This window comes from Mirounga angustirostris, unplaced genomic scaffold (assembly GCF_029215605.1).
Source record: "Mirounga angustirostris isolate CCGP_5_RB_7025 unplaced genomic scaffold, mMirAng1.0.hap1 SCAF_1, whole genome shotgun sequence".
NCBI lineage: Eukaryota > Metazoa > Chordata > Mammalia > Carnivora > Phocidae > Mirounga > Mirounga angustirostris.
In genome coordinates, this window is record NW_026991709.1 from 189769869 (window position 1) to 189783894 (window position 14026).

General features: G+C 41.0%; 1 protein-coding gene across 12 annotated transcripts in view; it reads left to right on the forward strand.

Annotated features, from left to right (window-relative positions):
• CFAP20DC (CFAP20 domain containing) overlaps nucleotides 1–14026 on the forward strand; it is a 270624-nt gene that overhangs the window by 207236 nt on the left and 49362 nt on the right. For 9 of the 12 annotated variants that reach the window (XM_045862045.3, XM_064594315.1, XM_045862042.3 and 6 more), the window contains 2 exons: nucleotides 6617–6661; nucleotides 7916–8119. In XM_045862045.3, coding sequence (XP_045718001.1) covers nucleotides 6617–6661; nucleotides 7916–8119 — 249 coding nt within the window. The remainder of the gene's footprint in view (nucleotides 1–6616; nucleotides 6662–7915; nucleotides 8120–14026) is intronic. The other 3 variants (XM_064594310.1, XM_045862046.3, XM_045862047.3) reach the window with 1 other exon arrangement.

The window sequence follows — 14026 nt, forward strand, 5'->3', positions numbered from 1 at the left end:
GTGTTAAGTTGACATAGCATCCCTTCAGTGCAGCAAAGTTTTTCAAGTTGTACTGTGGCTTGGTTTTTAAATTTCGATTTACCTGTTTGCATGGTGAAGTGGTATGCTGAAAGCTACCATACATTGGGAATGACTTATTTGCTCAAGCGTGTGTCACTTGAGGCTCATGCCTGAGATTTCTGTCTTCTATTCATTCTTCTCTTCCTTGGGCCTGCGTCCCCAGTGAATCAGGGACAACTCTTTTGTGGGATACGTGCTCAGGAATTTGAAACAAGTCTTCAAGGGGTGCTAGTTGGTGAAGAGATGCCCTGGAACGCTAATTTACCATCAGCTCGTATTTAAAATGTCAGTGTAGCAATACTTTTACTGTCTGCAAATAGCAATAGAGAGGAGATTAATCTTCATATTAAAATGCCAGTTGAGGTTTAAAATTAGCTTTGGAAAATAGACTTCTACTTTTCTTGCTATGATGTTGAAGTTCAGAAAAACTTCCAAAACTTTCTAATTACAGCTTCAAAATTCTTAATAATACAAATTTGAAACTAGCAGTGATACTGACTCCCCAGCACTTACAAAATGCCTTTTTTGCCCCTACTAAGACGGTCCAGAGTAAGGTGTCAGTGATTAACAACTGTTACTTCCTAGGAAATCTTTTTTGAGTCTTAGACTTCTTTGCCACTTTTGGCCATGGAGAAGTACACATCTCACAAACATACACTTTGATGAATTTTCACCAACTGAACAAATCCATGTGACCATTATTCAGATCAAGAAAGAGAACAATGCCAGTGCCCCAGGAGCCCCATTGTGCTCCCTGCCTGTCAGTATCCCTTCCTGCCACTATCCCTTCACAACTTCTGCCGAAACCCCCAAGACTAGTTTTACCCATATATACCCTCTTGTGCCTGGTTTCTCTCACTTAGCATTTCTTTTATGAGATTCAATATATCACTTATTTCACTGCTGTAAAGTGTGCTACCATGTGACTGTCACACCACTTATTTATCCACTCTGCAGATGGGAGTTACTAAGAATATGTCTTTTTTATTTCTTTTTTTAAAATTCATTATTGAAGTATGGTTGGCATACAATGTATTAGTTTCAGGTGTATAATAGAGATTTGGCAATTTTGTACATTACTCAATGTTCACCATGGTAAACATAGTCACCATCTGTCATCATACAATAGTATTATTATTGACCAAATTTACGATGCTGCACTTTTCATCTCCATGACTTACTTATTTTATGACTGGTAGTTCATACCTCTTAATCCCCTTCACCTATTTCACCCATCCCCCCATCAATCTCCCTTCTGGCAACCACCAGTTTATTCTCCCTACTTAAGAGTCTGTTTGTTTGTTTGTTTTCTTTTTCAGATTCCACATATAAGTGAAATCATATGGTATTTGTCTTTCTCTGCCATATCTCACTTAGCATAATACCCTCTAGATCCATCCATGTTGTTGCAGATGGCAAGATTTCATTCTTTTTTATGGCTAATATTCCTCTGTGTGTGTGTGTGTGTGTGCACCACATTTTTATCCATTTGTCTGTCAATGGACACTTGGGCTGCTTCCATATTTTTGCTATTGTAAATAATACTGCAATAACCATAGGAGTGCATATGTCTTTTCAAATTAATGTTTTTGTTTTCTTTGGGTAGAAAACAGTATGGAGATTCCTCAAAAAATAAAAAATAGAGATATCATATGATCCAATAAGAATATATCTTTTGATAGAATCGTAGACTTTTGATAAGGTTTGGCCAGGGAAGTGGAAGCCATTTGGGCTTAAAAGGTGTAGATTGCTTTCTAGGTATTCCCGGGGCACCTGGGTGGCTCAATCAGTTAAGCATCTGCCTTCGGCTCAGGGCATGATCTCAGGGTCCTGGGATCGAGCCCCGCATCGGGCTCTCTGCCAGCAGGGAGTCTGCTTCTCTCTCTCACTCTCCCGCTGTGTTCTCTCTCTCTCTCAAATAAATAAATAAATTCTAAATCCTAAGTATTTCCATCCTTGTTATTTTGGAACTCTGTTGCTGATTTCATTTCTGAAACAGTATGTATAAGTATTTCTAGTTTACTTAATGCTTTCTATGAATGTAAGCTCTGTACTTCCAGCTTGTCCCATGTTGTTCTGCCTGATAGTTAGAATATGCTGCCATATCACCCTTCTTATCCTTCGAGGTCCAGCATAGAGACCCATCTCCTCCATGAAGCTTGACTGATCCTACAAGAGGTGACCTCTCTCTTTTCTGAAATGCCAGACTATTTGGTCCATCTCCCTTTCCTTACATGCCTTTTACATTTTGTTCTGTTCTAACAGCCACCATCCCCTTTGTAGTAGCAGTTTCTGTGTCTTGGTGTAACTTAAAAGAACACAAAGAGTCAGGGATTGTTCGGTAGACCTTTATTTAGAGTTTTTTTTACATGGTGTCCCCTATGCTCTGGTGTCAGGCCCTGTCACAATGCAGAGCTGATTCAGAAAGAGAGTCTCAGAGATTTTACAGGTTCTAGAATGAGAATAACAGCCCAGTTTTCTCCCAATTTTATTACTCTCCTATCCATATAGAATGGAATGAGTTTCTTCACCTGATCTTATTAACCCATGGCCGTGTCTCATTTTGGCTCTACACCACCATTGTGAACTTAGCCTTAGAACTTAGAACAACAGTTCAGTAAAACCAGTTCTTATCTGAGGCTCACAACATTCTATAGGCACATGTTTGATGGATTAAGCTATTCTGCCTTAATATCTTGAGAAGAGAAATTAGGCAAAGAGCATCAAGTTGTAAGGTTACTTTTGTTTGTTGTGTTTTATCATCTTGCTGGAATTACCCATTTTCCTTTTAATCATCATCAAGACTCTGTGTGATGAACTAGTACTATACCCAGTTATATGCTACATTTTTTTTTTAAGTAGGCTTCATGCCCAGTGTGGAGCTCAACACAAGGCTTGAACTCACAACCCTGAGATCAAGAGTCAGACACATAACCAACTGAGCCACCCAGGTACCCCTTATGCTGCCTTATTTTATGCTCATTTCTTTTTTTTTTTTTTTTAAGATTTTATTTAGTTATTTGACAGAGACACAGTGAGAGAGGGAACACAAGCAAGGGGAATGGGAGAGGGAGAAGCAGGCTTCCCGCGGAACAGGGAGCCCCATGCAGGACTCTATCCCAGGCAGGACTCGATCCCAGGACCCTGGGATCATGACCTGAGCCGAAGGCAGACGCTTAACGACTGAGTCACCCAGGCACCCCTGCTCATTTCTTTCTAGCTCTTGATTGTCCTACTAGATTGTAAGGCCTGTGAAAGCAGGGGCCACATCTCACTTGTCTCTCTGACTTCACTGTGTTAGGCTTCTAAAAATGTCTGAAGATCAAAAGAAGATGAGTGGTTCGACTGGTTTCATGAGGGAAGAACTTGCTTGGGAATCTGAGCACAGCTGAATTGTATAGCCTAGAGCCCATTACCTCCTTCCTAAAACAAATCCGACTGATAATGTCTCCCTTCTTTCCTACAAGGATATTTTGAGACAAAATTGGGTTATACATAACATTTTGAACCTTTTGGAGACAGAATTAGATAGGACACTTGTCTCTCACAAGTTGTATAATTTAGTTAGATGCCATCTTGTGCTGGAGTCCCCTTTAATGTGAAGACTTTCTTGCAAGCCCTCTTTTGAAAAATATATAATTTAAATGATTTAGCCTTTCCGGTGATTTTGAAATGGCTTAAGAGATTACAAATCAAGACTGTATCGGGGGACTAAGTTAATTACCTGTCTCTGCCACCAGTTGCTCCATCCATGACCCTGGAAAAAGTCACTTCTTTCTCTCTGCTCATTTTCGCCTGCTCTTCCAACGTGTTGTCAGAATACATTTTACTGTTGTAGGAAATAAATTCATGGAAATTCAGAGTTCTGAGCAGATTGATCATCAACAGTTCCTGGCCCATAATAGGGTCTCAGTAAGTATTTGTAGGTACTTACTAATGAATGAACTGATCGGTGCATTTTCAACACTGCAGATGACTGCAGTATTCCCGGCAGGCGCCATTTCCCCAGCCTCTGCTTCAGTATTTCCAGTGGTGGAGAGACTTCACTCCCTCTGAAGACCACTCATTCCCTTTGTTAACAAGTTTAATTACCATCAATGCCACCTTGGACTCCTGCGAGGCGTCTTCCAAATCTGCGGGGCAGTTAGTCACTGCCAAGCTGCATTCCTCAAGCATCTTAGACATATCTGTGTTGTAGTGTTGATCTGGGTACATATAACACTGACTTATAATGCCTGTTATGTCTCCCTTTCTTGACTGTGAGCTCCATGAGGACAGGGCGGGGTGTCTTATTTTCTTTATACTCCCAGCTCCTGACATAGTACAGAATAGATGAGAGACTGGGGGAGGGGAGAACAGAGAAAATGAGAAGAAAGAACAATAATAACAGGGAGCACATGTATTGATGGCCAACTCAGCGGTCCTCCTAAGAAGGATGTACTCACCCAAGGAGGTGTGCACCAGAAACCATCCACTGGGCTTGAAGAAAATATTGAAACTATTCCCATTTTTTTAAGCTCAACCATTTTAATTTCCATTTTTCTGTATACTATGCATACTAGTTTAATATAGCTATACATGTGTTTTGTTTATTTTTATTTATTTTTAAAGATTTTATTTATTTATTTGACAGAGAACGAGAAAGCACAGGCAGGGGGAACAATAGTGGGAAAGGGAGAAGCAGGCTCCCCGCTGAGCAGGGAGCCTGACATGGGGCTCAATCCCAGGACACTGGGATCATGTCCTGAGCCGAAGGCAGACACTTAACCAGCTGAGCCACCCAGGCACCCATGTGTTTCATTTATAAACAAACATATATTAGAAGGTACATACACAAACATTTTTTCATAAAGGTGCACATCATAAGTTTGGAGACCCTTCATATAGCTGTTTGTCAGGTACTATGCTAAGTATTTTACATGCATTATTTCATTTAGCCCATTGAAAATCAAGTGAGGTATATACTATAGTTCCATTTTACAGATGAAGAAACTGAGGCACGGAGAGGTTAATTTGCGCAGTCACATCCAGCTGGTAACCAGTGGGACAAGGGCCCAGACCCAGATCTGTCTGGCTTAACTGCTTCCCATTCTCTCTTGTTTTCTGTCCTAACACCTAGGGTTGGACCTGAGGCACAGTACAGGTTTGTAGATTAAATACATAAAATGAATGGATGAATTAATCATACTTAGCACATCTTAAAGCTTTCTCAAGAAAAATTGTGAAAATGAAAATAAAATTTCCTTTCTCACTGTAAAGGTGTGTTGGCCACAACAAGCCAAATGACATGCCCAGGTGACACAATGGAACACTTCATTCCATTTCTTGGCAGAAAAACTGAAGCGAAGGCCAGCAAGTCACTGTTTACCGCTGGGCCTGAAGTCAGGCTGCTAGTCTTGTTTTCACATCTGATGACTACCTTGTTTTTATGGAGCTATAACTCATATACCATAGAAATCAGCTTTTTAAAGAGTACAGTTCAGTTTTCAGTATATCCACGAAATTCTGCAGCAACTTAATTTCAGAACGTATGCATCACCTCCCAAAGAAACTACACACCCATTCCTGCTCTCTCTGTCCTGGGCAACCACCAGTCTGCTTTCTGTCTCTATGGATTTGTGCATCCTGGACATTTCATATAAGTGGGATCATACAGTCTGTGACCTTTTGTCTCTGACTTCTTTCACTTAGCATAATATTTTCAAGGTTCATCCATGTTGTAGCGCGTGTATCAGTACTTTGTGACTCTTCATGGGCAAATTACGTTCCATTGTGTGGATAAACAAGAATCTGTCCATCAGTTGATGGACATTTGGTTGTTTCCACCTTCTGACTGTTATGAATGGTGCTGCTGTGAACATTGGTGTTCAAGTTTTTGTATGAACATATGTTTTCAATTCTCTTGGATATATACCTAGGAGCAAGTTGCTGGGCCACATGGCAGATGTTTAACATTTTGAGGAACCACCAAACTGTTTCCCAAAGTGATGGCACCATTTTACATTTTCACCGGCAGTGTGTGAGGATTCCAATTTCTTTACATCCTCACCAACGTTTGTTGCTATCAAACTTTTGTATAATAACAGTCCTAGTGGTCGTGAGTGGGACTTCACTGCGGTGATGATTTATATTTCTCTAATGACAGTGATGTCAAGTATCTTTTCTTGTATTTATTGCTCCCCCAAGTATTTCTTCTGAATTCAAATTATTGCTAGTTTTCTTTTTTTTTTAGTGTCTTTCATTGAAATATAAATTTTGTTCTTATGCTATCTGTTTTGTCCCAGGAACTCTCAAAACATATTAAATATTCATGAAATCTCCTATTAGGGATTGCATAGTCTCTCAGGGTGCCAGGCGGCTGGAGCCATGAGTTGTAAAAATTTAAATGAGTTTCTACCAGCAACTTTCCAGAAACTCTCTACATTACATTATTAGATCACAAGCTTTGATAATCCCAAAATTATGGTAATGATAGTGCTTTATTTAAAAGTTCATAGGAACACCAAGACTTTTTTTTAATTATATTTTCTTAACTTTTTATATCCCTGTGAGGCAGAAAAGAAGAGAAGGCAGTAGCTGTCTCAAAGGGTCCTCCGAGAAAGTAAGTGTAGAGATTTGAATATCTAAAAAATTCTAATGTGTCATGAAACAAACCTTTTATCTTTTTAGAGAGGGAGGTGGAGGGCGGGGAGGGAGAGAGAGAATCCCAAACAGGTTCCATGCCCAGCGTGGAGCCCGATGCAGGGCTTAACCAACTGAGCCACCCAGGCACCCCATGAAATAAACCTTTTTGAGCACAACCAATGTTTGCAGATGGATAAGAAAATTTCAAGATTGTTTTTAAGTTATATGGCAGTCCTGGATATAAATCAGTACTCAAATGTGATGCTAACATTTCAGCGATGTTGAAATTAACCTTTGCTATCAAACTTGGTTTAGATCACAGAGAAAGGAAAGGTTTTGAAAATTCCATATAACAATTTCTTTCCTGTACATTGAAAGAATATTTACATTAGCCTCTAAGGATTTGTAGTAGTATTCATGGGGGGAAAAATGCCTGACAGATTACATGTATAGCAAAGTCCATATTAGTGTAAGTGTTTATTATAGCTGTGAGGTCTTTCTGGCTTTCAGAACTTACATGTTCCCATTTTAAGATTAAATTTTATTTGATGGCTTTTATCAGCATTAGTCATTCTCAACCTACTGTAAGTTGAATGTATTTGGTCATAATCTTCACAGCGATGAAATTCATCAGTATTCTTGAAACTGGACTTTTATATGGAAAGTGATTTTTCTTTTTAAAAAAACTTTTTGGATTTTTGTTTAGTCAAATACTGGTCAAGCACCAGACATGGGAAATACAGTGAATGTAGGGCAGTGTTTGCCTTTGTAGAGCTTGTAGACCACCCGCAAATGCCAAAACCATTAGGTAATTGCAATTTTGATGAATGCTAGAAATGAACACCTTCTGATTCCAGGAGAACATTTAGTGGAGGGGCCGCCCCAGTTTGTGCTTGTCAGAAAAGGCTTCCCTGGGAGATGACACAATGTGGGACCTAAAGGGCGCCTAGGAGTTAGCCAGCACATGGGCCTCCCAGGCTAGCGCTAAGGCAGACACGAGCTTGATGCTCTCGAGGACTTTAATGGGCGTGGCTGATGTGCCAGGAGCAAAAAGACAAGGTGAGGCAGGGCAGGGGGGCAGGCGTTGTATAAGGGCACATTAAGGATCTGGGCCTTGGTCAGTGGAGAGCCACCAAAGGGGTTAAGGCTGTACAGTAGCATGTGTTGGTGATCTATAAATTAAGAACGGGCAGTGACCCTTTGCTCCGTCCCTTTCTTCTCTCTTGTTCAGGAATATGATTGGAGAAACTATCAGCCCAGCCAGATGAGTGAATCTGAGTTGCAAATGCTGGCAAGCCTGCGGCGGCAACAGAATGAAGAACTGGAGGACCCAGGGGCTCCCCATGGCCTGAGCGCATCCCAGGTTGACAACTGTAACGTCAGCATTAGCACCAGCAGCGACGACACGACCACCTGGAACTCCTGCCTGCCACCAGTGAGTCCAGGGCTCTGGGTCTTTGTGTACTGCCTTAACGAGGAGCAAACTTCTTTCCAACAAAGCCCAGCCTTGCCTGGGAAACCTAGGGCCAACATGAGAACGCTGCCCATGAGAAATATTCGGAGCCCATTCAGGAGCACCTGGCTGGCTCAGTCAGTAGAGCAGGCAACTCTTGATCTTGGGGTTGAGTTCAAGCCCCGCATTGCGTGTAGAGATTACTTACAAATAAAATAAAAGAAAGAAATATTCAGAGCCCATTCTGAATTAGTGTTTTAGGTCTAAGGGCATTGTCTTTTCTTAAGCTGTCTTACTTACCTTCAGATAATGGATGTTCATTATGTGGTGATATATACGAACATACATTGAAAGCAAAAAGGAATCATTTTACTGTCACTTCTGGGTCTTTCACTGTATCCGCAGCTCCTAGCACAGGCCTGGCACATAGAGAGGGCTCAGTATTTGTTAAATGAATGAACAAAAAAGATGTTTGCTGCTCCCAGTATCTGAGGGCCATGATAGGCACTGCAGACGATTCAACAGCTTATCTTTTCCCATATGTTTATACAGTTAAAGCACTTTTAAATATGGCCCATCATCCTCACAATGGACCAGCCGAGGAGTTGGATCAGGTCAAAGTCTTCCTGTCTTTCAGGTGAAGAAACTAAACTCTCCTAGGCCCAAGCTTCCACACCTGGTCAGTGGTGGAGCCCAGAGCAGAGCCCGGTGTTTTGACTCAGTCTATTTTCCCCACTTCTGGCCTTGGGGATCTTATGGCTGAATTGGAAAGACAAAGTGGAAACACTGATAGAACAGTCCTATACAGCTTAAAAAATCATAAGGTAGAATAGTAAAATCAGTATTTTAATAGTGGTATTTAAAGCTGCTATTTCTTTAAACACCTAGAGACATTTTAAGACCTCCATGAACCCAAGGAAATTTACTTATAATTTACTTATATTTACCTATAAGGCCACATTCAACATCAAATCAAACATATTAAAATACACTTTCATCCAACAGTAAATATTACTTTTTTACTGTATAATTTTTGAAGGGAAATATAAAATTTATTTATATTTATATAAAATTAGGTAAAGCCTGAGTTCAAGTGTAGTTGACAATAATGTATGTTTTAAGAATCTAATTAAATATTTATTAATTTTACAATGTTCTTTCCGAGAAATTTTTTTTTCAAAGTCTCCAGCATCTTTGTAGATGTTAGCAATCTCGGAGGCTCTGGCACTAGGCTTTCTATGTGTTACCTAACTCAGTCCTTACTGCTATCTTATGTGGTAAGCACTGTTGAGTTCCCAATTCCAGATGAGAAAATTGACTCTTGAGTGTAGTGATTCAGACTTAGCTTGGCATGACTCCTCTGAGTTTGAGCTCCTAACCACCATGATGGGGTGACTTCTGTGTGACTTAATTTGCCAAATGGGTACCATGGATATCCAGCAGATGGTGACATTTCTGCTCTGGAAAATACATACACGTCTTCATGGAGGAGGAATTCAGATTGACTCTAAGGCAATGTAGGGAAAGAAGGATGTTTTCATGAGTGTTTTTTATCCCTACTTTGCCCACCCTCCAGGCTTCCCTTGCCTCAGTTATGTTTTCATTAAACTAAATGATCAAACATGCATAAGGCCTCCAGCAGCTTTGGTGCCAAAGAGTATCTACCCATCCAACAAGAACACACCTGTGTGCTGGTTACTCAGAGTATCCTTGTAGCAGATCTAAGAACATTAAGAGTAAGTTGCAGATTTTTGCCAATGCAATTTACAATGGAATTGAAATATTGCCTTTCTTATAAAATATTCCTCAGCAGTCAGTTAAATGGAAAGTAAGAAAGAGAACAGTGGCCTCCTGAACGAACTCATTCTGTCGTGAAGTAGCTTGGAGACCAACATTACAAAGGACAAACCGAGGAATGATTATTTATGGACTGAAAAGGCTGAGCTCTTGGTTGCCCTGGATACCGGGTTCTCATCACTGTCCTGTGCTGGCAAGGACTAGAGTCCTCATGCACAACAACTACTCCGCTCTAAAAGTATACAGCCAAAAATAACACCAATGGTAATGAACTTAATAACCCCTCCGTTTGACCAAATGAGAAATTGAAAACAGTCTATTTTTTAGACAGAGAAAATAATTGAAAAGCCCACTTTTGGTATTCATAAGATATGTTTATTACTGCATCAAATTCAGTCTATTTCAATATTGGAACTATCACCAAATGGAAAATTGCATTTCTTAATGAACTCTGCATCTTGTTGCTCATATAGAGTTTAAATAGAGCAATTTACAAGAACTATTGTGGTCTTTCTGAGAGCTCATGCCTTTCTCTTTAGAAGTTGTACAGGGAGAGTGAAAAAGAAGAAATGAACGAACTCATTACTTTATTTAACACAATGGTACCCTGCTTTTCATGTATTTCAGTGGCGCCGCTGCCATCCACAGTGACATTCCACCAGAAATTTGGAGTACATCTCTACTTCTCCCACTGCTTCATTTCCAAATCCTAAGAATCCTCAGGATTTTACCCCTCCCTACCTAACACCATAACCTTGGCACTTTACTTTTCATCCACGTTCCCTCAGTAGGCTCCTGGTACCTCTGTACCTCCCATCCAAGCACCTGATGGTGAGGAACATCTGCTCTGAGGTCAAATGGCCAAGGTTCAAATCTAAGCCGTGACCTTTTAAAACACTTGGCACTATATCTGAGACATAATAAGTAATTAATTTAGTAAATTAAGGTTATTTGTCATTATTATTGTCATTATTTTTCACACTAGTGATCTTCCTAAAGCCCGGATCTAATCTTACCTCTTCCCTGCATAAAGCCTTTCCTAGTTCCCACTGGCTCTTTGGTTTGGCATACAGGGCCCCCCATGGTGTGAGACCTGCTCCCCTCCCCCAGCTCATCTCTCACTGTTCCTCACCTTTTACTCCATGCTTCGGTCCAAGTTATAACTTCCTGAATGCACTCTGCACACATCCTTGTACCTTGTACCTGATGATCTCTCCAGACATAGCTCCAAAGCCTGCTGTAGCCCTTCTCCAGGCCTCATTGTGAGAGACAGACCTTCCTTTCTGCCACTAGAGCCAGGAATATCTCAATGACATTATTGTTCCTGAACCCAAATTCTGCTGCCTGTCACCTGAAAGATCGTTACTCAACAGATGAGTTTGGATTGGAAAGGAGTTTGAGCTTTATTCAGGAGGCCAGCCACCTGGGGAGAAGGTAGACTCTTGTCCACAGGCCAACTCAGAGGGTTCTGCCTGGCCCAGGGGTTTTTAAAGGGGTTTAAGGCAGTTAATAAACAAGGGGAGTACAGTGGCCTGCAACATATCTTGGTTCCATGCAGACTAGATGATGCCAAAGATAGACGTTAACTCAGTGCTTGGGGCTTGTGCAAGGGGGTCCAGCTCTTGTTTCCCGATGTGCAGGACTGTGTTCTTCCTGCAAAGGAGGGCAAGGTCTGCAGATACACAAAGGGAGGTGAGTAAAATCATTTGTGTGACCTGAAAAAGAACAGCACCTTGCTACAAAATTACTGGACTCATCTGAAAGCCGAGGTGGCTTCCAACAGACTTGCTGGCCTCTGTGGCCTGGGAAAGTTCTGGTCCTTCACTCCTCAAGGCTGGTGGTCTGCAAATCTCAAAGAAAGTTAAGTTAGTTCGGTTACAAATCAAGGGCCTTCGGTCAGCAAGTAAGGAGTGTGGTAACTTGAAGCAACCCTTAAGACCAGCTGGGGTGCTGTTAAACTCTCAACCTAGCTTATCTGTCTCACATTAATTCATTCCACATACTTGTTTTTTTGCTTTTGTTTTTAAGTGGTACAATAGGCTGTGAACTATGCTGGGGATAAAAATAAAGCTTGACCTGGCCTTGAGAGGTTCACCATATTGGAGAGAGGCGGAGAGTCAACATCTCACTGTAAGTCAGGGCACTGAGTGATGACAGAATGAAGAGTTTCATAATACCTCTTAGAAGAGAGGCCCACGTCAGAGAAAGCAGTTGATTCTACTCTTGGTTTCAAGGATACTTTCACAGAGAAGGCTACAATTAAGTCAGAGTTCAAGAATGCATGCAAGCTCATGTGGAAAGAGGGGGAAAGGAATTCCAAGTTCTGAAAAGGGACAGAATAAATCTATGGAGGTGAGAGTGGAGTCTCTCCTTGAACAGGATAATCTCCTCTTAGCATCCTTGTTTCTCCATCACCTTGAACAGAACTTGGAATGACTCTTTGCTTGTCTCACCATCCACCCCTAGCCAGCATACACCCAGAAGGCCCCCATGCTCTAGTTGCACCATGCAGCATGCCCATCACTGCCACGCCCTGTGTCCAGATCATGTCAGTCATGTCGTTGCTCATCATGCTCTTCCCTCTGCCTGGGGAGACCCTCCATCCCTCTTCTCTACCCAGAACACTCCCTTGTTTTCCAAGGCCCACCCAAACGTCACTGCTTTGTGCAACCCTCTCCTACACTCCACCACAATGCACAGAATTATTTCTTCCTTCTGTGGGTTCCCATTATCTTCAGTCTCAATGTTAGCATTTACCACATCAGGGAACCATTGTTAGTGATGTGCCCGAGGCCTGGTTGTGAGCTCCTTGAAGGCAGTACCATGCTGAGCACAGTGCCTGGCATGAGGTCACACTCAGTCTCTGGTTATTAGTCATCGACTGAATGAATCAGTCAGAAACATTAAAAAGAATCCTTTTTTACTCTACAATAAGGTAGTTTTCATCAAAATTCCAAAATAAACATCAGCTTTGCTTTGCTTAAATAAACCCTGGACGATGCAGATAATATTTTACATTCAAGATTTGATAAATGGATATTAAATATACAGACAAAGGAAAAATCTCTCTCTGGACAGGGCTTGATGACCAATGGTTTAAAACAGAGATTTAAGTAGGTCACATTCAATTTAGCATCTTTACCTAACGACTTCACACACGCTGTAGTCTGAAACCAGAAAGCCCATGTGGAGTAAAGTGAAGAGTCTTTAGCGAAATCTATTGTGTTTACTACAAGCTCTGATTCCTCAGCTTTCCTCAGCATCTGTACAGTTCAGAGTAATATGTACTGTTTAAAAGGTGTTTAGATATAATAAATTAGTCATTTAAAAGTGTAATTAAATGTAACCATATTTCTCATAGCAAATTGGCTTTTGTAGGCATCTCTTGCCAAATAAATCAAGCCTACTGAGAAATCCATTGGCCTTTGACAGACAAATTTTTCAAAGTTTCTAACTTAGAACCAAATTCAATTAAAACAATACTTTACAACTTCTGTGGAAACCAGGCTACAAGTAATCAATTTTGGAGGGTTTCTGTTAGGAGTAGCCCTCATGAGATTTATTCAAAAACTCGGCTGTAGGCAGTCTTAGGAAGGGAGCTAGGAGTTGCTTATAATGAATTCTTAAGTGAATTTTATTTTGATGAGGGCTTTTGATTGACAATAACATAAAATCATGTTGTGTGTGTGTGTGTGTGTGTGTGGTTTCTTTTTAAGGAAAAAGAGTAGCTATTAATGGAAACAGCTTTTTGCGATGCCCAAAAGAATCTAGACTCTGCTTCAGCCAACCTGAGCTCAAATCCCAGCTCTGCCATTTACTGGCACGATGGCCTATAAAATGGGAATCATAAAAGGCCTTCCTCGTATTGGCATGGTGAGAATTGAATGAGTGCAGGGGTTGCACATGCCCAGTGCCTAACAGAGTAAGCTCATTGTTACCTGCTGCTCCCCCAAAGTTACTCTCCTCAAAGGGCAACTTGAATGATGAGAAAAGATTTCTAGGATATTTCCCCTTTTTGTGACTACTGAGGGCTGTAAGGAGAGGTAGAGGTTCTGTTGTGCTTGTTTTGATGTGAGCTTAACCACTAAAATC